General features: G+C 35.2%; 3 protein-coding genes across 4 annotated transcripts; all 3 read left to right on the top strand.

Annotated features, from left to right (window-relative positions):
• Window positions 1–736: 736 nt before the first annotated feature.
• On the top strand, window positions 737–3,109 carry LOC107909370 (UPF0496 protein At2g18630). Of its 2 annotated transcripts, none has more exons than XM_016836861.2 (2): window positions 737–1,112; window positions 1,607–3,109. In XM_016836861.2, exon 2 carries the CDS (start codon window positions 1,609–1,611, stop codon window positions 2,779–2,781), a length of 1,173 nt encoding a protein of 390 aa, XP_016692350.2. In that variant the 5' UTR covers window positions 737–1,112; window positions 1,607–1,608; the 3' UTR covers window positions 2,782–3,109. The 2 variants fall into 2 exon arrangements, with proteins under 2 accessions (XP_016692350.2, XP_016692349.2); XM_016836860.2 differs by having other exon boundaries at window positions 740–1,112; window positions 1,574–3,109.
• Window positions 3,110–4,699: 1,590 nt separating this feature from the next.
• On the top strand, window positions 4,700–6,083 carry LOC121209690 (UPF0496 protein At2g18630). Its single transcript, XM_041080813.1, has one exon. The coding sequence runs from the start codon at window positions 4,837–4,839 to the stop codon at window positions 5,800–5,802; it is 966 nt and encodes a 321-aa protein (XP_040936747.1). The 5' UTR covers window positions 4,700–4,836; the 3' UTR covers window positions 5,803–6,083.
• A 1,920-nt stretch (window positions 6,084–8,003) lies between these two features.
• LOC121212187 (UPF0496 protein At2g18630-like) lies at window positions 8,004–23,508 on the top strand. Its single transcript, XM_041084527.1, has 4 exons — window positions 8,004–8,048; window positions 8,203–8,310; window positions 17,277–17,396; window positions 22,714–23,508. The coding sequence occupies exons 1-4, from the start codon at window positions 8,004–8,006 to the stop codon at window positions 23,506–23,508; spliced, it is 1,068 nt and encodes a 355-aa protein (XP_040940461.1).
• Window positions 23,509–23,950: the final 442 nt, after the last annotated feature.

Here is a 23,950-nt window from a genome sequence, read left to right as displayed (position 1 = left end):
ATTCAAATCATTTGATCACACACTCGAAATAGTTTGTAGTACGAGAATAGTGAAGAAGGTCGATTGAAAGCCAATAACGACAATGATCCGTCTAGTTGAAAACACAGGTGCGATTTCATTTATTGCTATAAATATCACAAACCAAGTTGATTTTTAAAATTTTTATTTTTTGTTGTGTAAGAAAACTATTTTCGAATCGAATTTTTTCAACAATCAGTATCAGAGTCAAGTTGTGCTATGTTTATAGTGTAAATCGAGACTTAAATTCTCTATCTTCTTTATGTGTGATTAATTTTGATAAGATGTGACATTCTTATAATTGTATACATGTTTAGAAGAATATATGTGAATGAATGTATAATATTATTTTATTGTTATGTATGATAAATTAATTTTGCCGAATTTGTGATTCTTAGAAAATTAAATGTAACTAATTAACTTATCGGGCATGTATATTTTAGATGTGGACTATTATTTCCACATAGAGTTTAGTTTTATTTTTCTAGAATAAAATTTGTGAGCCGAAAATAGATATAAAATAATTGGATGTGTTGTGTCTTAGACTAATCAATCAGATAATTTGATTGGTTAATTAGTTAACACGTGAATTAATTCAGATTGAACCAATTTAAATTTTAAAAACTTTCAAGTTATTTTAGTTTGAGTCAATTTCGGATTTGGGTTTAGGGTATTCAAATTTTGCATATATATATATATGTATACATTTATTACAAATATCCCCCCTTCCATTATGGGCCAAAGATAATTGTTTTTTCCACATTAGCTATCTTTATTCTACTCTCCAATCATCATAAGCTAGAGAAATAAAAACCAAAGCTTCACTCCCAAGTTTGGCCTTTGAAACCCCTCCTTTAAGTTGAAAGAGACGATGTTTCAAGTAGTAGACGACACTTTGCCTCATTTCCCTTCAAATTTCTCACCTTCCTTCAACCTTCATTACCTGCATTAACTCAATGCATTTCCCTTCACCAAAGAAAAAAAAAAGCCCCCTTTTTTAGCTCTCTCTGTGTGTAAAGTTTGCTCCTTTGGGTGGCTGGATTATAGCTTTTTCAGCTTATTTGCTAAGGATTTCAACTGAGAAGAACTTTCAGGTACTTTTTAGCTTGTGCATTTATAGAATCTCTCAAAGATTTAATCTTTTTGGTCTATATGCTTGAAAACTATCTCTGAGTTTTTTAAGGTCTTGCTCAAGCTTTTCTTATTTTGTTCATTTGTTGAACTTCAAGAACATATTGTGTGGATTTTTTAGGGATTTTTGTGTGAAAAAACCGTATTTTTCACTTGATTACTGGGTTTTATTTAGATTTGTGGATTATTAAATGCAATTTTAGCTAGAATTGATGTTTGTAGTGAAGCTTCATGTTAAGATACGAGTTATTTTAGGGTTAAAGTACCTGGAAGGTCCCTGCATTATAGGTACCGGATCAGATTAGTCCCTCTATTGTTAAATGGATCAATTTAGTCACTGTAATCAAATAAGTTCAAATTGTAAGAGTTAAATTAGCACGTAAACTGATGTGTGTGTGTATGTACTGCTTTTGGGTTTTTTAAGGTATTCTCCATTACCATTTTGAATCTTTATCAGCCATGATGGGATGTCAATCGAGTAAAACCAAAGGGGGTAATGCCGAATCGATATCGCAAGTTAAACCGGATTCTCAGTTCGAAGCTGATTTGAGTTCGTACGAGGCTGCTTGTAGACAAGATTCAACTCTGCAACATTTCGATGTGACTCTCCAGGAACATACTAACAGTGTCATCGGCACGCTTGCGGTCAGTTCGGGTGTTCAATCGATATCCTTTAACACGCTCCAAGAGGTTACCTGTTGTCTTCTCGAAACAAATCAGGCAGTAGTGAAAGTCATTTTGGAATGTCAAAGAGATATATGGAACAATTCAGAGTTGTTTTCTTTGGTTGAGGAATACTTTGAAAACAGCAAGAAGACTTTAGATTTTTGTACCATGCTCGAGAATTGCCTCAAACGAGCTCGGAATGATCAGTTGATTATTCAATTGGCGGTTAAGTATTTCGATGAAGAGGTTGGGTTAGAAGTTGAGGTCAATGAGAAGAAATTCGTGAAGACCTTGGAAGAACTGAGGAGATTTAAAGTAGCTGACAAGCCCTTCCCGAAGGAGTTCTTTGTACTGTTAGATTTGGTCCGTAAGCAGCAAGAATCGATGCTAGGGAAGTTGCTAGTTCGGAAAAGGAAGCTTGACAAGAAATTAAAATCTTTAAAAACATGGAGGAGAGTGTCGAATGTCTTGTTTGTAGCAACGTTTGTCTCCGTGTTGATTTTTTCCGTGGTGGCAGCAGCCGTATCTGCACCACCTGTTGTGACAGCTTTAGCAAGTGCATTGACGGTTCCTATCGGTTCGGTTGGAAAATGGTGCATCTCTCTTTGGAAGCGGTACGAGAAAGAGGTGAAAGAGCAGATGGGGTTAACAACCACAATGGAGCTCTTTGCTCGCATTACGATTTATGATATGGATGACATAAGGGTGCTCGTGACCAATTTAGAGATTAAAATCGAGTCATTATTGAAGACTGCCAATTTTGCACTCGGTGAAGAAGATGCATTGAAGCTTGCAATGGATGAAATCAAGAAAAAGTTAGGAGAATTTATGGAAATCATCGAGAAATTAGGTCAACAAGCCGATAAGTGTAGCCATGATATTAGGATGGCCAGGGCAGTGATTTTGCACCGGATGATGACACACTCTAGCACATCAACAACCGGAGACATGCCTTTGGATCTCTAGCAACAATGTACCAACCTCGCCATCTTTGTCTTATACCGAATATTTACGCTCTCGAGATAATGAAATCCCGCAGCTACTCATAAGGTGAATAGTTATAAAAATGCCAATTCTGAAACGTACCTGCTAGTCCAATGTTATATACAATGTTTTCGATGATATCTAATACATGCTTGTTTCATAGTAGGTGTTGTTGTTGTTGTACTTCACATTGTAACGGTTTTATGGATATTCCCGTAAGGCCGGTTTTGTTCGGACCGATTTTCCGTTGATGAACCGGATCTCTTTGTTACCTTTAGCAATAGAGTAATTTGTGAAAGTTGAAAGAGTTAATTGAAAGAATCTGAATTCTCAAAACTTCATACTAAAAGGAAGTGTTTGTTTAAAACTTCCACATGATTGAATTAGATGTGTTGAACTTCATCAATGTGTTGGAAATTAAAATAAAAATAAAAATTTATTTTGGTTTTAGTCCCTCTATTATGCTATCATTTAAGATTTGGTTTTTCTTACTTTAATATTTTTAATTGTGTGATTGTGTGAATTTTTTTTTTAAATTATAGCTTTAAGCATTCCATTAACATCATTAACTAATAATATTATTACTTCCAACATGTTGATAATGTTGATAATGTTATAATGATTAAATTATAGAGTTGATTAAAATTTAAATTTCATTCATATCAATTCACAAATTAATTGGTTTCTTTCTCTTATTTCGAAGTGGTGTATTTTATTATAAAAATACCATGAGTAAGTGGCAAAGTTCCTTTTTTTAGCTTATCTACTCCTTAAAATTTGAAAGTTTGATCGTGATTCAAATGATAACCAATATTTCAAAATTAGATTGGTGATTGAATTAATTAGATCATCGATTTATTGATTTGATTGATTTAATTAAAAATCATAAAAAAGAAATTTGGTTCAACCAGATTGTACTGTTTCATAAGTAAACTGACCCGACTTCTTATTATAGATTAGTACCTTAACTAATTTCCCATCCAACTGATTCAGTTAAAAAAACTTTGATGGTAACTATTAAATATGTAATATCAAATTCTATTATTTTTAAAAAAATTATTTAGCAAATATATCAACTTATGTATTAGTTTAGGTTGCAGAGAATCCAATTACTTTAAACTGAATGGTATATGTGTAAGTGTTTGTTGACTCACCAAAAACAGAACACAATAAAACAAGAGATCAAAACTGTAAAGTGATGTCCGAATGATTTAATTAACACGTTTACAGAGACAGTTATCCATTTCCCACATTGCCAAAGGTTTTTTTATTTATTTAATAGTATATTAGTCATGTTAATTTTTTTAATAGAAGAGAGAGACAAAGTTTTAATAGTAACGTGATTAATACGATTTAAACTCGGATTATATTTAGGATAGTAAACATTTTGATCATTAAGTCAACACATGGAGTTTATGTCAGTTTCAATCGTAAGAATGGATGGAATTTTTAATAGAAAAAAATTAATTTACTCTTTGATCTAATATGTATAAAATAATTTATATATTTTTTAAATAAAATAAATAAAATATAATTTAACTCATACAAGAACTTGGTTGATACTTTTACTTTTTAAATTCTTTTAGATAATCTAGATCTTTTGTTCGCTTAAGTTTATGGCATTAGATTATGTTTTAATTTATTTATTTATATATAAAGACACTAAATTTTTTTATTTTTACTTTTGGTTTAAAAAATATTTTTTATTCAAAAAATATTTTTAAAAAACTCAAAAGCTATATTATTTAATAATATTTTTATAGTTTTTTTATATAAGAAATACTTATTAAAAAAAAAACTTAATCTTTGTTCACTAATTACGTCCAAACTTACATTTCTGTCAATTTCCACGGCCGACGCTTTCTGGGTCAACGTTGATTTATTTATATAGTTTACACAAATGAAAACTTTGCTCTCACAGTCAGGGTCTTTGAACCCTCGGCTAAGTGCTGACACTTGAAAACCCTTTCTGAGTTTTTAGTGTGAGAAGACTATCTTAGATCTGTGTATTAGCATTTGAATCTATTATCAGCCACGATGGCATCATCTATTAGTTCTGAACCGTCATTCATAATTGAAGTGCAACCGGATTCCCGATCCGAAGCTGGATCGAGCTTGAACAGGGTTGCTAATAGTGATAGTGATACTCTCCCGAATCGTACTCACAATGTCATCAACTCACTTGCGGTTGATTCGAACTTGAAGTCTTTCATGAAGGAATATTTCGACAACCTCGAAAAGACTCCAGAGTTCTGTACTGTCTTTAAGGATAGCCTCGAACATGATCGAAACAATCACGGAATTATTGAGTCGGCGGTTAAATGTTATGAGGACAAATTAGAAGTCGGGACCGTCGAGAAGAATTCCGTTGAGGCCTTGGAGGAACTGAGGAGGTTCAAAGCAGCTGAAGAGTCTTTCGTTCAGAAGTTCCTTGAACAGAAAAGAATGGCCCATATGCGGTACGAATCGATGCAAGGGAAGGTGTGTGCTCGGAAGAAAACGCTCGAAAAGAAAGTGGAATCATGGGAAACATGGAGGAGGGTGTCAGTGGCCTTTCTTGTTGCCGCTTTTATTTCCATGTTGGTTTTTTCCGTGGTGGCGGTAATCATATCCGCAAAGCCTGTCATAACAACTTTGGCAGGTGCGTTGACGACTGCTATAGTTCCGTTGGGAACATGGTGCAACAAGTATTGGAAGCGGAACAAGGAAAAGATAAAAGAGAAGAAGAAGTTAACAGCTATAATGGAGATCTATGGTTCTAGTGCAACCACCATATGGATGCAAGTTGAAGAATTGGAAATTAAGAAAACGTCACTGTCTCACTCCGTTGATTGCGTGCTCACAGAAGGATATACTTTGAAGGTTGGGATGGATGATATCAACGAAAAATTGAAACATGTTACTTCTATCATCACAGATTTGCTTCGAGAGACCGATGGCTGTCGCTGTAAATTTAGGACGGATTGGGAAGGGATTCAGCGGCAGATGATGCTCATGCTCTAGCACATCGACCGGAGAGCGAAGACAATCCCTTGGGAACTCTAGCAATGACATACCTCACCGTATTTATGGCGTATCGGTTTTACATTCCGATTTATATGGATTCAGGTTTGTGATTAAATAAATGATCTAATGCTAAACAGGTGTTATTGTACTTTAGTCTCTTAAAGTGTTATCCCTATTCCCCCGAATCCGGTTTTCTTTGGACCGATTTCGGCGATGAATTGGAACTCTTTGTTACCTTGAAAATAAATATTATTATATTGACAATGCTTTAAATTGGATATGTATATTCAGCTGTGAGAATGCATACATTTATTTCTATATGTGTGTGATGCAATGCTGCTATGTTCTTAGTGTTGATTGAATCATTAGCCCCTGATCTCCATGCTTGTTTCCTAGCAGTGATGTTGGACTTTAGTCTCTTGAAGTGCTATCCCTATTCCCCTAATCCGGTTTTCTTCGGACCGATTTCGGGGATGAATCAGAACTCTTTGTTACCTTGAAAATAAATATTATTACATTGACAAATGCTTTAAAATGGATATGTACATTCAGCTGTGAGAATGCATACATTTATTTATATATGTGTGTGATGCAATGCTGCTATGTTCTTAGTGTTGATTGAATCATTAGCCCCCGATCTCCATGCTTGTTTCCTAGCAGGTGTTGTTGTACTTTAGTCTCTTAAAGTGCTATCCCTATTCTGCCGAATCCGGTTTTCTTTGGACTGATTTCGGCAATAAATCGGAACTCTTTGTTACCTTGAAAAAAAATAATATTACATTGACAAATGTTTTAAATTGGATATGTAGATTCAGCTGTGAGAATGGATACATTTATTTATATATGTGTGTGTGATGCAATGCTGCTATGTTCTTAGTGTTGATTGAATCATTTGCCCCCGATCTCCATGCTTGTTTCCTAGCAGGTGTTATTGTACTTTAGTTTCTTAAAGTGCTATCCGTATTCGCCCTAATCCTGTTTTCTTTGGACTAATTTCGGCGATGAATCGGAACTCTTTGTTACCTTGAAAAGGAATATTATTACATTGACAAATGCTTTAAATTGGATATATACGTTCAGCTGTGAGAATGCATACATTTCTTTATATATGTGTGTGTGATGCAATGCTGCTATGTTCTTAGTGTTGATTGAATCATTAGCCCCCCATCTCCATGCTTGTTTCCTAGCAAGTGTTGTTGTACTTAGTCTCTTAAAGTGCTATCCCTATTCCCCCGAATCCAGTTTTCTTTGGACCGATTTCGACGATGAATTGGAATTCTTTGTTACCTTAAAGAAAATATTATTTATTATTACATTGACAAATGCTTTAAATTGGATATGCTGCTTTTTTTTTCTACATAAGAACAAGAAGAAAAAATAAATAAATAGGCGTTAACTATGGTCTTCGCGTGCCAAAATCAAGCATATCTTCCTCCATTAAAACTCGGACCTGTTGAGGGGGAGCGTCAAATATAATAACACCATGCAGGGCATCATGAGCCATGTTCGCTAACTGATCCGCACATCTATTGCCTTGGCGAAAAATATGTCTAAGTTCCAGAATCCAATCGCCTTTGATGAGTTCCAAGCAATCTTTAACCAAAGTGTAACTAGGATGAGAATCAATCATCGTGGACTTAAGAAAATGAACAACCACCGCTGCATCGAGCTCTACTATCAAAGGCAAAAATCCTCTCTCCTTTGCTAGTAATAACCAATGCCGTATGCCCCATACCCCGTATCTCCGCTTCAAGGCTATTCGTCACTCCAATGTTGATCACAAGCCCCGACATCCAAATCCTTGCAGCATTCCAAATTAACCCCCCAGTCGAGGCATGACCATATATTTAACAAAAAGACACCCTCTGGAGGATGTTTTCACTTCACAATCTGACCTGAAGCACCACCTAAACTCACTGAAGAAGAAAACACCAGCCCCGCTTCACGAGAAAGTTTAGTAGCATAAGCAAGAATAGCATCCGCACTTGGGGTTTTAGCATTGAAAACTAAATCATTCCTAGCCTTCCAAATACTCTATAACAATAAAGGAAAAAAGAATTCCAATTACAACCATGAGTTACCTGGATATTCTTATTGATGTTGGTGAACAACCAATCCACCAACTCATGTTTGTCATCAAATTGAACCCCAAATCTTCTACCTACACATTCCAAAATACCAACCACAAAAGGGCACCTATGAAATATTTGATCGACATTTTCGAAATCCGCTCCGCAGAGACGGTAAATAGACTTTATATCAAGTCCCTTTTGACGCAAAACATCGGATGTGTTCAAGCAATTGAAAAGCAGATGCCAAATAAAGAAATGAACTCGTTCAGGCACTGGAAGTTTCCAAACCCATGAACATTTGCAACATTTCGATGTGACTCTCCAGGAACATACTAACAGTGGCATCAGCACGCTTACTGTCGGTTCGGGTGTTCAATCGATATCCTTTAACAGGCTACAAGAGGTTACCAGTTGTCTTCTCGAAACAAATCAGGCAGTAGTGACAGTCTTTTTGGAATGTCAAAGAGATATATCGAGAAATTAGGTCAACAAGCCGATAAGTGTAGCGGTGATATTAGGATGGCGAGGGCAGTGATTTTGCACCGGATGATGACACACTCTAGCACGTCAACAACCGGAGCCATGCCTTTGGATCTCTAGCAACACCGACCTCGCTGTGTTTGTCTTGTACTGAATTTTTACGCTCTCGAGATAATGAAATCCTGCTTTTAAACATAAGGTGAATAGTTATAAACATGCCGATTCTAAAATGTACCTGCTAGTCCAATGTTATATAGGATGTTTTCAACGATATCTAATACATGCTTGTTTTGTAGCAGGTGTTGTTGTACTTCACATTGTAACTGTACTATGGATATTCCAGTAAGGCCGGTTTTGTTCGGACCGATTTTTCGTCAATGAACCGGGTCTCTTTGTTACCTTTAGCAATAGAGTAAGTTGTGAAAGTTGAAAGAGTTAATTGAAAGAATCTGAATTCTCAAAACTTCATACTAAAAGGAAGTGTTTGTTCAAAACTTCCAAGTGATTGAATTAGATGGGTTGAACTTCATCAATGTTTTAGAAATTAAAATAAATATAAATATTTATTTTGGTTTTAGTCCCTCTACTATGCTATCATTTAAGATTTGATTTTTTTACTTTTCTTTTTGATAAATTAAACAAAGAATTACATAGAGTATATCATAGACAAATTATCAAAAAAGCTATTATCCTTTGAGATCTCTTTAATCTCCAAAGGGGTATCCTCAAAAATATGCAGAGATTTATCACTCGAAAGGATCATTTTTACCAAAGCATCAGCTACCGATTGGTCTCTCTGGGAACATAAATCAAGGACCAATTCTCTTCAAAGGCTAGAATTTGTTGAATCCTATTTATTAGTGAATTTTTTAGATCACCAAACTTGCTCTCGCTGATAGAAATCACATTTTCAAGATTATCTGATTGAATAATGACCTCATCGTAGCCTTGTTTCTAAAGGATAATTATTCCATCCAATAAACCCCACAATTCAATTGTGTGATTGTGATTAAAAAAAAACATTCCATTGATATGTAAATTAACAACATTAACTGATAATGTTATTAATTCCAACATGTTGATAATGTTATAATGATTAAATTATATGAGATGAAATTTCAGTTGAACCGAGGATTCAATTTGTTTTTAATTAATTGGTTTCTTTTTCTTATTTCCAAGTGGTGTACTTTATTATAAAATACCATGAGTAAGTGGTGGAGTTCATTTTTTTACTTCAATTTGGTTATTTTTAGTTCATCAATTCCTCAAAATTTGAAAGTTCAATCTTGACCTGAATGATAACTAATATTGTAAATGCCCAAATTTGACCGGCCCTTAATAAATAACGGTCCATTAATACTTAATAACAAAAGTACAAGCCCAAAATACAAAGAAAACCCTAGGTAGCCCGTTGGCCCAACAACTTAAACATTTCCAGTATAAACCAAAAAAAAAAAGAAAACCCTAAGCATTTTCGCGCCGCAATCTCGCCATGTCGACAGGCGTGCCGTCTGACACCCCTTCTACCACCAACTCCGTTGACTCCAGAGCCACCTGCAAAAAACTAAACATAGAAGCAGCATAAAGAACACACAAGAGCAGTAGCAAAACAGTGTATGGCAGAAACAGAAAAAGAAAAATCAAAATAATACTGTAAAATTGGCTATAAAAGCCCAAGATGTATTTTGACAAAAACAATGAGAAATACAAAAAAATAATCTGCAAGTTTTAAAAAAACTAGATAATCTTTTTGTTTTAAACCTGTTCTTATCTATTATTTTTTTACTTTTTCGAAAAAATAAAAATTTCTTCTTATCTGCGCCATTCACCGTGCGAAGCCGAGGCCATTGTCTCCGATGAAAGACAGTACTGCCATTGAAGGAGAAACTGAAAGGTTTCTTAAAGATTTCCATTTCTTTTTGTCATTTTTTAATTGGGATAAAATGTTTTAAAAAAGAATTTAAAACGGTTTAAACGAAGTTAAAAGAGTATTTTTTGGGGTTTTCGGCCACCGCAGATGGCGGCCATAGTTGCCGGAGACCGGTGGTCGCCATGGTGGCTCAAGGGCCAAACATGAGAAAGCTTGTGAGAAAAACTGAGGGGCTTCTAGACTTTTTTTTTAAATGAAGGGGAAATGATTTTTTTTGAAACTTTTTTAACTTAAATAGACTAAGAGCTAGTTCTTCATTGCTTTTAAAAAGTGCTGTGGAAAAGTGTTTTTGAGAAGTGTTTTTGAGAAGTGCTTTGAAAAAATTTAAGTGTTTGATATTGCTGACAAAAAGTGTTTTTGAAAAGTAAAATGTCCATTTTAGACATGATATTATAAAGTAATAAATATATATTTAAATAATGTTCAAATTAGTTAATATTATGATATTTTAGTAAAAATATAAAAAAAATAATTTATTATAACTTATTGTTAATATTTTAATATATAATATTAATTTTAAATATTTCTAAGTAATTAATATTAATTATTTATTAAATTTAATTAGAATATATAAACTATATTTAAATATTTAAATATAATAATTAAATATTTGTAATTAGATATTGACACAATTGTATTATTTTAAAAAATATTTTTATTTTTAATTAATGCTTTTAACACATTTGTAAAACTCATATTAAATAACCAAGAAAGAGAATACAAAATAATAGCATCAAACACATTTTAAGTCAAAAAGTAAGGTTAAAAATGTAAAATAACAGTCAAAAGTGTTTTTTGGCTGAAAAACCTAAAATTTACTACTTTTTCATCTCTAAAAAAGCTCATCCCAAAAGTTAAAAAAGTTGCCCCAATGATATGTGTTTTTCATTGCTTTTAAGAGAAAAGCACTTTTTTTTAGAAAAAGTTCATCCCAAAAGCAATGGAGAACACACCCTAAGTAAAACAACATCGTTTTGAAATAACTTCAAACGCCCCAAAACGATGCCGTTTAGAAGCCAAACCGAAAATCCGACTCGGTCCTTTAATATTATCCGCGTGTTTTTTCTTAATGGTCTATTTATGCTTTCGGTCCTTCCGCTTTTTAATGACATTTCAATGCAGTACTATTTCTTTTTTTCTTTTTTTTTAATTTTTACCACGTAATTTTGATTTTAGTTCATTTTCGTCCCCATGGAACGATGCGTTTAGAGGGCTTGGGAATAATTTCCTAGTTGGTCCCTACTCTTTTATATGCATTTTATTTGAGTCCTTATTTATATTTTCTTATTTAATTTATTATAATTTATGCTTGTAATTTCATTTAAATTCCATTTTAGTCCATATTAGTCTATTTATTTATTTATTTATTTACAGTTTACACTCCTTAATTTCAATTAAGCCCTCTGTTTATTTAATTTCAATCTTTCTACAAATTGTTTTTATTTATTTATTTATTCATTTATTTGTTTATTACCTTTTTTCTTACATTTAAAAATTAAAATTTTCATATTCTTTTATTTGAGCGATTATTATTATTATTATTATCTTTATTATATATATATATTTATTTCTTGTTATTTTATTATTTCTTTATTTATTTTTGATATTTTCATGTGATGTTTATTTATTTTTTTAAATCATGCATATTCCCTTTTGTTTTTTATCTTAAATTACATCATTTATTTATTATCACTATGATATGATTATTAATGTTAGTGTTATTATTATAATTATGTTATTACCATTATAATATTTCTTCATTTATGTATTATTTCTCATTCTATCTATATAGTCATTTTAAATTATCTCATATCATATATTAAGGTTCAAACATTTATCCATTTGTATATCACGCTCGAATGAATTAAATACATATCGTTTTAAATATTGCATTCGTCTTTGTGCGAGGCACAAAAAATAAATTTTTTTTAAATCAAAGTAATATTCATTATTTTGGAATTAGAAAAGCCGTGTTCTTAACTTACGGAATACGGCTCTTTCTAAAACCGAGATAGTTGAATATTTACTCTAAAATAAAATAAAAATGGGATTTAAGTGATGATTAAATGGCGTTCATTTTTGTTCTCAAGGATCTAAGGCATTGTGTCCTAACTTAGGTACATGATCCTTTTCTTCTTGATTAACTTGAAATAAGCCCCTTTTCGTGAAAATTAATTTAGTTAAGTAATGTCTTAATAAATGATCGTATTTTTAAATCTCTTCAAATTTTCAATTTGCGACACTAAAGACATCAAGTAATCGATTAGGTACCAATTTCGGGCGTAACCGACTCCTGAACCCATTTTCTGGATTTTTGTAGACCGAAAAACATTGCTTTAATAAATCAAACCTCTTATTAAAACTATCAAATTACGAGGTAACCCGATTATACCTCCTAGAAAGTGATTGGTGGCGACTCCCATTTTCATTTTAAAATAAAAAGTTGATTTCAAAATAAAGAGATTTCGACAAATATTTTTAAAATCAGATTGGTGATTGAACTAATTAGACGACCGATTTAATTAAAAATCATAAAAAAATTAGTTCAACCCATTTCATGAGTCAATTGACCCAACCTCTTCTTCTAGATTGATACTTTATCTAAATTCCTAATCCATTCGATTTAGTTAAAAAAAACCCTTGATGATAATTATTAAATTCGTAATTAAATTCTATTATTTTAAAAATTTTAATTAGTAAATATATCATCCACATATAGGTTGCAAATTGATTAGTATAGGTGTATGTGCTTGTTGCCTCACCATAAACAGCAAAAAAACAAAGTGATGTCCGAATGATTTACTTAACACGTTTACAAGACTGTTATCCATTTTCTACAGTGCCAAAGATTTTTTTATTTATCTAAGGGTAAACTATTAAAATAGTCACTTTTATTTTCTTCAGATTATATTTTAGTCACTTACGTTATCGTGCTGTAACATTTTAGTCACTGAGTGTTAATTGTTATTAACGGTGTAATAGTAAATTGACATGACACATTAAATCATCATTTTAAACGAAAATTTTAGGTTAAATTATACAATTATTTTCTATATTTTTTTATTTTGAGTAATTTAATTTTTTCTTTTATATTAAAAGAGATGGAGAAGAGGGAAAAATAGAAAAAGAAGCATAAGAGAATGAAAAATAAAGGGGGAAAAATTAAAAGAACAAATAAATTACTCAAAAGAATATGATGAGTAATTATATAATTTAATCTAAAATTTTTATTTGAAATGATGATTTAATTACTGTCAATTTATACTACACCATTAATTGTAATTAATGACTTAATGATTAAAATATTTTAACGAATTAACGTAAGTGACTAAAATATTTCACGGGTAGTAGTTGGGTACGTATCAAGGTTGATTTTTTATTTTACAAAAATTGAAACTTTACTCTCACAATCAAGGTCTTTGAACCCTCGGCTAAGTTCTAACACTTGAAAACCCTTTCTGACTTTTCACGATCTTGTTTATTTTGTTCATTTGTTGAACTTCAAGGAATTTTCATGAATTTTCCAAGGAATTTTTCACTTGATTACTGGATTTTACTTAGATTTGTGTATTAGCATTTGAATCTATTATCAGCCACTATGGTATCATCTAGTAGTTTCGAACCGTCATTCCGCACTGAACTGCCACGGGATTCCCGATCCGAAGCTGAATCGAGCTTGAATAGCGCTGCTAATAGTGATAGTGATACTCTCCTGAATCGTGTTGACAGTATCATCAACTCACTTGCGGTCGATTTGGACTTCAAGAATTTGATGAAGGAATACTTTACCGACTTCGAAATGACTTTAAAGTTCTGTACTGCCCTTAAGGATTGCCTCGAACATGCTCCACACAATCACGGAATTATTGAGTCGGCGCTTAAATATTATGATGAAGAGGACAAATTAGAAGTCGAGACCGTCAAGAAGAATTCCGTTAAGGCCTTGGAGGAAATGAGGAGGTTCAAAGCAGCTGAAAAGCTTTTCGTTGAGGAGTTCCTTGTACTGAAAAGAATGGCCCATAGGCGGTACGAATCGATGCAAGGGAAGGTGCGTGCTCGAAAAGAAGGTAGGATCAAGGGAAACACTGAGGAGGCTGCAATGACCTTATTTGTGCCCACTTTTATGCGGAACAAAGAAAAGATAAAGATGAAGAAGAAGTTAACAGCTATAATGGAGATCTATGGTTCTAGTGCAACCACCATATGGATGCTTGTTCAACAATTGGAAATTAAGAAAACGTCACTGTTGCACTCCGTTGATTGCGTGGTCACAGAAGGATATACTTTGAAGGTTGGGATGGATGATATCAACGAAAAATTGAAACTTGTTAAGCCTATAATCACAGATTTGCTTCGAGAGACCGAGGAATGTAGCTATAAATTTAGGACGGATCGGGAAGAGATTCAGCGGCAGATGACGCTCATGCTCTAGCACATCAACCAGAGAGCGAAGACAATCCCTTGGGAACTCAAGCAATGACATACCTCACCGAATTTATGGCGTATCGGTATTACATTTAGGTTTGTAAATACATATATGATATAATGATTCTATGGTCCTATGTGATCATATACATTTGATCATAAACAGGAGTTGTTGTACTTTAGTCTCTTAAAGTGCTATACCTACTCCCTCGTATCCGGTTTCCTTTGGACCGATTTCAGCAATGAATCGGAACTCTTTGATGCCTTGAAAAATAATATTATTACATTATTAAATGCTTGAAATCGGATATGTACATTCAGCTGTGAGAATGCATACATTTATTTATATATGTGTTCGTGATGCAATGTTGCTATGTTCTTACTGTTGATTGAATCATTAGCCCCCAATCTCCATGCTTGTTTCCTAGCAGGTGTTGTTGTACTTTAGTCTCTTAAAGTACTATCCCTATTTCCTCGAATCCGGTTTTCTTTGGACAGATTTGGGCAATGAATTGGAACTCTTTGTTACCTTGAAAAAAAATTATTACATTGACAAATGCTTTAAATTGGATATGTACATTCAGCTGTGAGAATGCATACATTTATTTATGTCTGTCTGTGTGATGCATTGCTGCTATGTTCTTAGTGTTGATTGAATCATTAACCCCGATCTCCATGCTTGTTTCCTAGCAAGTGTTGTTGTACTTTAGTCTCTTAAAGTGCTATCCCTATTCCCCCGTATCCAGTTTCCTTTGGACTGATTTCGGCAATAAATTGGAACTCTTTGTTACCTTGAAAAATAATATTATTACATTGGCAAATGCTTTAAATTGGATATGTACATTCAACTGTGAAAATGCTTACATTTATTTATTTATGTGTGTGTGATGCACTGCTGCTATGTTCTTAGTGTTGATAGAATCATTAGCCCCCAATCTCTATGCTTGTTCCCTAGCAGGTGGTGTTGTACTTTAGTCTCTTAAAGTGCTATCCCTATTCCCCCAAATCCGGTTTTCTTTGGACAGATTTGGGCGATGAATTGGAAATCTTTGTTACCTTGAAAGACAATATTATTACATTGACAAATGCTTTAAATTGGATATGTACATTCAGCTGTGAGAATGCATACATTTATTTTTATATGTCTGTGTGATGCACTGCTACTATGTTCTTAGTGTTGATTGGATCATTAGCCCCCAATCTCCATGCTTGTTTTCTAGCAGGTGTTTTTGTACTTTAGTCTCTTAAAAGTGCTATCCCTATTCCTCCAAATCCGGTTTTCTTTGGACAGATTTGGGCGATGAATTGGAACTCTTTGTTATCTTGAAAAATAATAGTATTACATTGACAAATGCTTTAAATTGGATATGTACATTCAGCTGTGAGAATGTATACATTTATTTATATATGTGTGTGATGCAATGCTGCTATGTTCTTAGTGTTTTTTGAATCATTAGCCCCCGGTCTCCACGCTTGTTTCCTAGCAGGTGTTGCTGTACTTTAGTTTCTTATAGTGCTATCCCTATTCCCCCGAATTCGGTTTTTTTGGACCGATTTCGGTGATGAATCGAAACTCTTTGTTACCTTGAAAAAAACTTTATTACATTGACAAATGCTTTAAATTGGATATGTAGATTCAACTGTGAGAATGCACATATTTATTTATATATGTAAGTGTGATGCAATACAGTTATGTTCTTAGTGTTGGTTGAACCATTAGCCCCCGATCTCCATGCTTGTTTCCTAGCAGGTGTTGTTGTGCTTTAGTCTCTTAAAGTTCTATCCCTATTCCCCTAAATCTTATTTTCTTTGGACCAATTTCGGCGATGAATCAGAGCTCTTTGTTACCTTTAAAAAGAATATTATTACATTGACATGTTTTCAATTGAATATGTACGTTCAGCTGTGAGAATGCATGCACTTATTTATATATGTGTGTGTGATGCAATGCTGCTATGTTCTTAGTGTTGATTGAATCATTAGCCCCCCATCTCCATGCTTGTTTCCTAGTAGGTGTTGTTGTACTTTAGCCTCTTAAAGTGCTATCCCTATTCCCCGAATCCGGTTTTGTTTGAACTAATTTCGACGATGAATCGGAATTCTTTGTTACCTTAAAAAAATATTATTACATTGACAAATGCTTTAAATTGGATAATGTTTTTTTTTTGGTGCTACATAAGAACAAGAAAGAAAAATAGACATTAACTATGGTCTTAGCGTGCCAAAGCCAAGCATATCTTCCTCCGTCAAAACTCGAACCTGTTGAAGGGGAACGTCAAATATAGTAACACCATACAGGGCATCATGAGTCATGTTTGCTAACTGATCCGCATACCTGTTTCCTTTCCGGAAAATATGTCTAATTTCCAGATTTCAATCGCCTTTGATGAGTTCCAAGCAATCTTTAACCAAGGTGTAACAAGGATGAGAATTAACCATCATGGACTTAATAAAATGAACAACCACTACTACGTCAGCACGCTTACTGTCGGTTCGGGTGTTCAATCGATATCCTTTACACGCTCCAAGAGGTTACCAGCTGTTGTCTTCTCGAAACAAATCAGGCGGTAGTGAAAGTCATTTTGGAATGTCAAAGAGATATATGGAACAATTCAGAGTTGTTTTCTTTGGTTGAGGAATACTTTGAGAATAGCAAGAAGACGTTAGATTTTTGTACCATGCTCGTGTTGAAAAGTCAACAAAGGTAGGAAGCAACTTGTTAAAAAGGTTGAGCAAGTTGCACCGAATGTTGAAAAGTTGAATGGGATAATTGCAATTTTGGTCCCTAATTTTTAGGCCATTTGCAAGTTAGTCCCTGAACCTCAACTATAAATAGGCCTTTTCATTTTTCATTTCAACCATCCCAACCAATCTTTCTCTCTTAGTTTTCTCTCTTCTCCCATTTGAGAATTCTTAAGGAATTCTATTTGTTTGTAATACTTTGGAGATAGTAAAGTTATCATCTGGTGTTAGTGCCCGAGGACGTAGGTATAATTTACCGAACCTCGTTAAATCTCTTGTGTTCTTTCTTGTCCTATTTTTCTTTCAATATTTGAGGGTATAATAGTAGTATTTAATTGTGCTATTAAATTACAATAGAAGGGATATTCTGTCTAAGGAAAGACTTGGTATTTAAGAGATCCATGTGATCCACCTCTCTTCCCTGGGAATTGAACTTTGTGTGATTTTTTAGTACAATAATTTACATGCTTCCGACCCTATTGGAAAAACAAGTGGTATCAAGAGCCGAAGGTTAATCGTAGTATGCTCTGTGGTTGCAGTTTAAACTGATCTTCCACATCAGAAAAGATTTCCTTAGGTATATTGAAAGATTATGGAGAAAACGGTCGGTGTAGGAGCTTCAACATCGTCCATGTGGACAAGACCGACAATTACAAATGCAAGATTGGCCGTGGAGATCTTTGATGGCACGGGCCATTTTGGTATGTGGCAAAGTGAGGTTCTAGATGCCCTTTTTCAGCAGGGTCTAGACATTGCCATTGATGAAGAGAAACCAGATGATGTACAGGAGAAAGATTGGAAGGCGATCAATCGGTTGGCATGTGGCACAATTCGATCATGCCTTTCTCGAGAGCAGAGGTACGCTTTTTCAAAGGAGACTTCTGCAAATAAGTTGGGGGTGGCACTTGAAGGAAAATTTTTGAAGAAAAACAGTCAAAATAAGCTCCACTTGAAGAAAAGACTGTTTCGCTTCACATACGTCCCAAGTACCACAATGAATGATCACATCACCAAATTTAATCAGTTAGTCACTGATTTGCTGAATATGGATGAGACATTCAAAGATGAAGATTTGGCTTTGATGCTGTTGGGGTCACTTCCTGAGGAGTTTGAGTTCCTAGAAACTACTCTACTTCATGGCAGGAGTGATATATCTCTGAGCGAAGTCTGTGCGGCCTTATACAGTTATGAACAGAGAAAGAAGGACAAACAGAAAAACTCAATCAGAGATACAGAAGCTTTAGTAGTCCGAGGTCGTTCATACACTCGGAAGAAAACTCAAAAGGGGAGATCAAAGTCAAAGTCCAGACTCGGGAAAGATGAATGTGCCTTTTGTCATGAGAAATGCCACTGAAAGAAAAATTGTCCAAAGCTAAAGAGTAAGGGAAAAGCTGCTGTAGATGCTTGTGTTGCAAAGCATGATCCAGTGACTCTGAACTATCACTAGTTGCATCATCATCGTCGTTCCACTCAGATGAGTGGATATTGGATTCGGGTTGTACCTATCATATGTCCCCTAACCGGGAGTGGTTCTCTGATTTAGTAGAACTAAATGGAGGAGTTGTTTATATGGGCAATGACAATGCCTGTAAAACTGTTGGGGTAGGTTCAATCCAATTAAAGAATCAAGATGGATCAACCAGAGTTCTGACTGATGTTCGGTACATGCCCAGTTTGAAGAAAAATCTCATCTCATTGGGAGCCTTGGAATCCAATGGTTCAGTTGTTACTATGAGAGATGGGATTTTGAAAGTGACATCTGACGCACTTGTGATATTGAAGGGCATCAGGAAAAATAACTTGTATTACTACCAAGGTAGTACAGTTATTGGAGCAGTCGCTGCAGCTTCCGGTAACAAAGACTTGGACTCAATGCAGTTGTGGCATATGAAGTTGGGACATGCCAGCGAAAAATCCTTGCAAATTCTGGCAAAGCAATGATTGTTGAAAGGTGCAAAGGCTTGCAAATTAAAATTTTGTGAGCACTGTGTTCTGGGAAAGCAAAAGAGAGTGAAATTCGGCACTGCTATCCATAATACAAAAGGTATTTTGGAATATATTCACTCAGATGTGTGGGGGCCTTCCAAAACACCTTCGTTGGGAGGAAAACACTACTTTGTTACTTTTGTTGATGACTTTTCCAGAAGAGTTTGGGTGTATACCATGAAAACTAAAGATGAAGTGCTTGGAGTTTTTCTTAAATGGAAAACTATGATCGAAAACCAGACTGGCAAGAAAATCAAGCGGCTTAGGACGGACAATGGAGGGGAATATAAAAGTGATCCGTTCTTCGATGTGTGCCAAGAGTATGGTATTGTTCGACACTTCACAGTTAGGGATACACCACAACAGAATGGAGTGGCAGAGCGTATGAATCGAACATTGCTGGAGAAAGTTCGATGTATGCTGTCCAATGCTGGGTTGGGCAAGCAATTTTGGGCTGAGGCTGTGACATACGCTGGCCATCTTGTTAATCGTTTGCCATCATCTGCATTAGAAAGAAAAACTCCTATGGAGGTATGGTCTGGAAAATCGGCTACAGATTATGATTCCTTACATGTGTTTGGAACCACTGCATATTACCATGTGAAGGAGTCAAAGTTAGATCCGAGGGCAAAGAAAGCTCTCTTTATGGGAATCACTTCTGGAGTGAAGGGATTTCATCTTTGGTGCTTAAGCACAAAGAAAATGATCTGTAGCAGAGATGTTACCTTTGATGAATCTGCCACATTGAAAAATGTAGCAGATAAAGATATTCAGACGAGCAATACTCCACAGCAGGTGGAGTGTACTCCAAAACAGGTGGAGTTTGAGCAGATGGGGATTTGCCCAGTTAATAAGTCTAATTCTCCAGCCACAATGGAGGAATTAGAGGTTGAAGAGGTTCTGACCCAAGAACCACTAAGTACACCAGAACCAGTTGCAGTTGCAAGGCCACGGAGAGAAATTCGTAAACCTGCTCGATTTACTGATATGGTGGCCTACGCCCTTCCCGTTGTTGATGATATTCCTATCACTTATCAAGAAGCAATGCAAAGCTTAGAAAGTGATAAATGGAAAAGCGTCATGGATGAAGAAATGCAGTCTCTCCTGAAGAATAATACTTGGGAATTGGCGCAATTACCGAAAGGTAAAAGGGCAATCGGATGCAAGTGGGTATTCGCAAAGAAAGATGGATCTCCTAGCAAGAAGGATATTCGCTACAAGGCAAGATTGGTAGCTAAAGGCTACGCTCAGAAGGAGGGAATTGACTACAATGATGTATTTTCCCCTGTTGTGAAGCATTCCTCCATTAGAATTTTGTTGGCCTTGGTAGCACAGTTGAATTTGGAGCTAGCTCAACTTGATGTTAAGACGGCTTTCTTGCATGGTGAGTTAGAAGAGGAGATCTATATGACTCAGCCCGAAGGATACACAGATGCTGGTGGTAGAAATTGGGTTTGTAAGCTGAACAAATCGCTATATGGATTGAAGCAATCCCCGAGGCAGTGGTACAAGCGATTTGATAGCTTTATGAGAAGGCAGAAGTACACAAGAAGCAAATATGACAATTGCGTATATTTGCAGAAGCTGCATGACGGATCTTTCATTTATCTACTCTTGTATGTTGATGATATGTTAATCGCTTCGAAGAGCCAAAATGAGATAGATAAGCTGAAGGCTCAGTTGAATCAAGAGTTCGAGATGAAAGATCTAGGTGAGGCCAAGAAGATTCTCGGCATGGAGATAAGTAGAGATAGACAGAGAGGCAAGCTTTGTTTGAATCAGAAGCAATATCTGAAAAAGGTATTACAATGTTTTGGTGTAAATGAAAACACAAAACATGTAAGTACCCCACTTGCTTCTCATTTGAAACTTAGTGCTCAATTATCTCCGAAGACTGAAGATGAAAGAGAATATATGGCGAAAGTCCCATATGCTAATGCAGTTGGGAGTTTGATGTATGCGATGGTGTGTACGAGGCCTGACATTTCACAAGCTGTTGGAGTTGTGAGCAGGTATATGCATGATCCTGGAAAAGGACATTGGCAAGCTGTGAAATGGATTCTACGGTATCTTCGAAAAACCGTAGATGTTGGTTTAATTTTTGAACAGGATGAAGCACTTGGTCAGTTTGTAGTTGGATATGTTGATTCCGACTTTGCTGGTGATTTAGATAAACGTCGTTCAACTACGGGGTATCTGTTTACTCTTGCGAAAGCCCCAGTGAGTTGGAAGTCTACCTTACAGTCTACAGTAGCTGTGTCTACTACAGAGGCAGAATATATGGCAGTTACAGAAGCTGTTAAGGAGGCTATTTGGCTTAATGGATTGTTGAAAGACTTGGGAGTTGTTCAAAGTCACATTAGTCTATATTGTGACAGTCAGAGTGCTATTCATTTAGCGAAAAATCAAGTCTATCATTCAAGAACCAAGCATATCGACGTAAGATATCACTTTGTGCGGGAAGTCTTTGAAAAAGGAAAAATTCTACTTCAGAAGATTCCGACAGCAGATAATCCCGCAGATATGATGACCAAGGTGGTAACAACAATCAAGTTTAATCATTGTTTGAACTTGATTAACATCCTGAGAATTTGAGCACCTTTAGGTGTATGGCGCTCGAGAGCGCATTTGGAGGCACTACAAAAGATAGCTTTATCGAATTTGGGGAGTTGAAGGAAGTATGTGAAGATGTGATTATCCTAATCAAATCTTCAAGGTGGAGATTGTTGAAAAGTCAACAAAGGTAGGAAGCAACTTGTTAAAAAGGTTGAGCAAGTTGCACCGAATGTTGAAAAGTTAAATGGGATAATTGCAATTTTGGTCCCTAATTTTTTAGGCCATTTGCAAGTTAGTCCCTGAACCTCAACTATAAATAGGCCTTTTCATTTTTCATTTCAACCATCCCAACCAATCTTTCTCTCTTAGTTTTCTCTCTTCTCCCATTTGAGAATTCTTAAGGAATTCTATTTGTTTGTAATACTTTGGAGATAGTAAAGTTATCATCTGGTGTTAGTGCCCGAGGACGTAGGTATAATTTACCGAACCTCGTTAAATCTCTTGTGTTCTTTCTTGTCCTATTTTTCTTTCAATATTTGAGGGTATAATAGTAGTATTTAATTGTGCTATTAAATTACTATAGAAGGGATATTCTGTCTAAGGAAAGACTTGGTATTTAAGAGATCCATGTGATCCACCTCTCTTCCCTGGGAATTGAACTTTGTGTGATTTTTTAGTACAATAATTTACACGCTTCCGACCCTATTGGAACAACAGCTCGAAAATTGCGTCAAACGAGCTCGGAATGATCAGTTGATCATTCAATTGGCGGTTAAGTATTTCGATGAAGAGGTCGGGTTAGAAGTTGGGGTCGATGAGAAGAAATTCATGAAGACCTTGGAAGAACTGAGGAGATTTAAAGCAGCTGACAAGCCATTCCCGAAGGAGTTCTTTGTACTGTTAGATTTGGTCCGTAAGCAGCAAGAATCGATGCTAGGGAAGTTGCTAGTTCGGAAAAGGAAGCTCGATAAGAAATTGAAATCTTTAAAAATATGGAGGAGAGTGTCGAATGTCTTGTTTGTAGCAACGTTTGTCTCCGTGTTGATTTTTTCCGTGGTGGCAGCAGCCGTATCTGCACCACCTGTTGTGACAGCTTTAGCAAGTGCTTTGACAGTTCCTATTGGTTCGGTTGGAAAATGGTGCACCTCTCTTTGGAAGCGTTACGAGAAAGAGGTGAAAGAGCAGATGGGGTTAACAACCACAATGGAGCTCTTTGCACGCATTACGATTTATGATATGGATGACATAAGGTTGCTCGTGATCAATTTTGAGATTAAAATCGAGCCATTATTGAAGGCTGTTGATTTTGCACTCGGTGAAGAACATGCGTTGAAGCTTGCAATAGATGAAATCAAGAAAAAGTTGGGAGAATTTATGGAAATCTTCGAGAAATTAGGTCAACAAGCCGATAAGTGTAGCCGTGATATTAGGATGGCGAGGGCAGTGATTTTGCACCGGATGATGACACACTGTAACACGTCAACAACCGGAGCCATGCCTTTGGATCTTTAGCAACACCGACCTCGCTGTGTTTGTCTTATACTGAATTTTTACGCTCTCGAGATAATGAAATCATGCTTCTACACATTAGGTGAATAGTTATAAACGTGCCGATTCTGAAACCTACCTGCTAGTCCAATATTATATACAATATTTTCGACGATATCTAATACATGCTTGTTTCGTAGTTGGTGTTGTTGTACTTCACATTGTAACTGTGCTATGGATATTCCCGTAAGGCCGGTTTTGTTCGGACCGATTTTCGTCGATGAACCGGATCTCTTTGTTACCTTTGGCAATAGAGTAAGTTGTGAAAGTTGAATTGAAAGAATCTGAATTCTCAAAACTTCATACTATAGGGAAGTGTTTGTTCAAAACTTCCAGATGTGTTGAACTTCATCAATGTGTTAGAAATTAAAATTAAAATATATATTTATTTTGGTTTTAGTCCCTC

Source organism: Gossypium hirsutum, chromosome A02 (assembly GCF_007990345.1).
Source record: "Gossypium hirsutum isolate 1008001.06 chromosome A02, Gossypium_hirsutum_v2.1, whole genome shotgun sequence".
NCBI classification, from domain to species: Eukaryota; Viridiplantae; Streptophyta; class Magnoliopsida; order Malvales; family Malvaceae; genus Gossypium; species Gossypium hirsutum.
The sequence above is the reverse complement of the archived record's forward strand: the minus strand, read 5'-3'. Positions and strand labels throughout refer to the sequence as shown.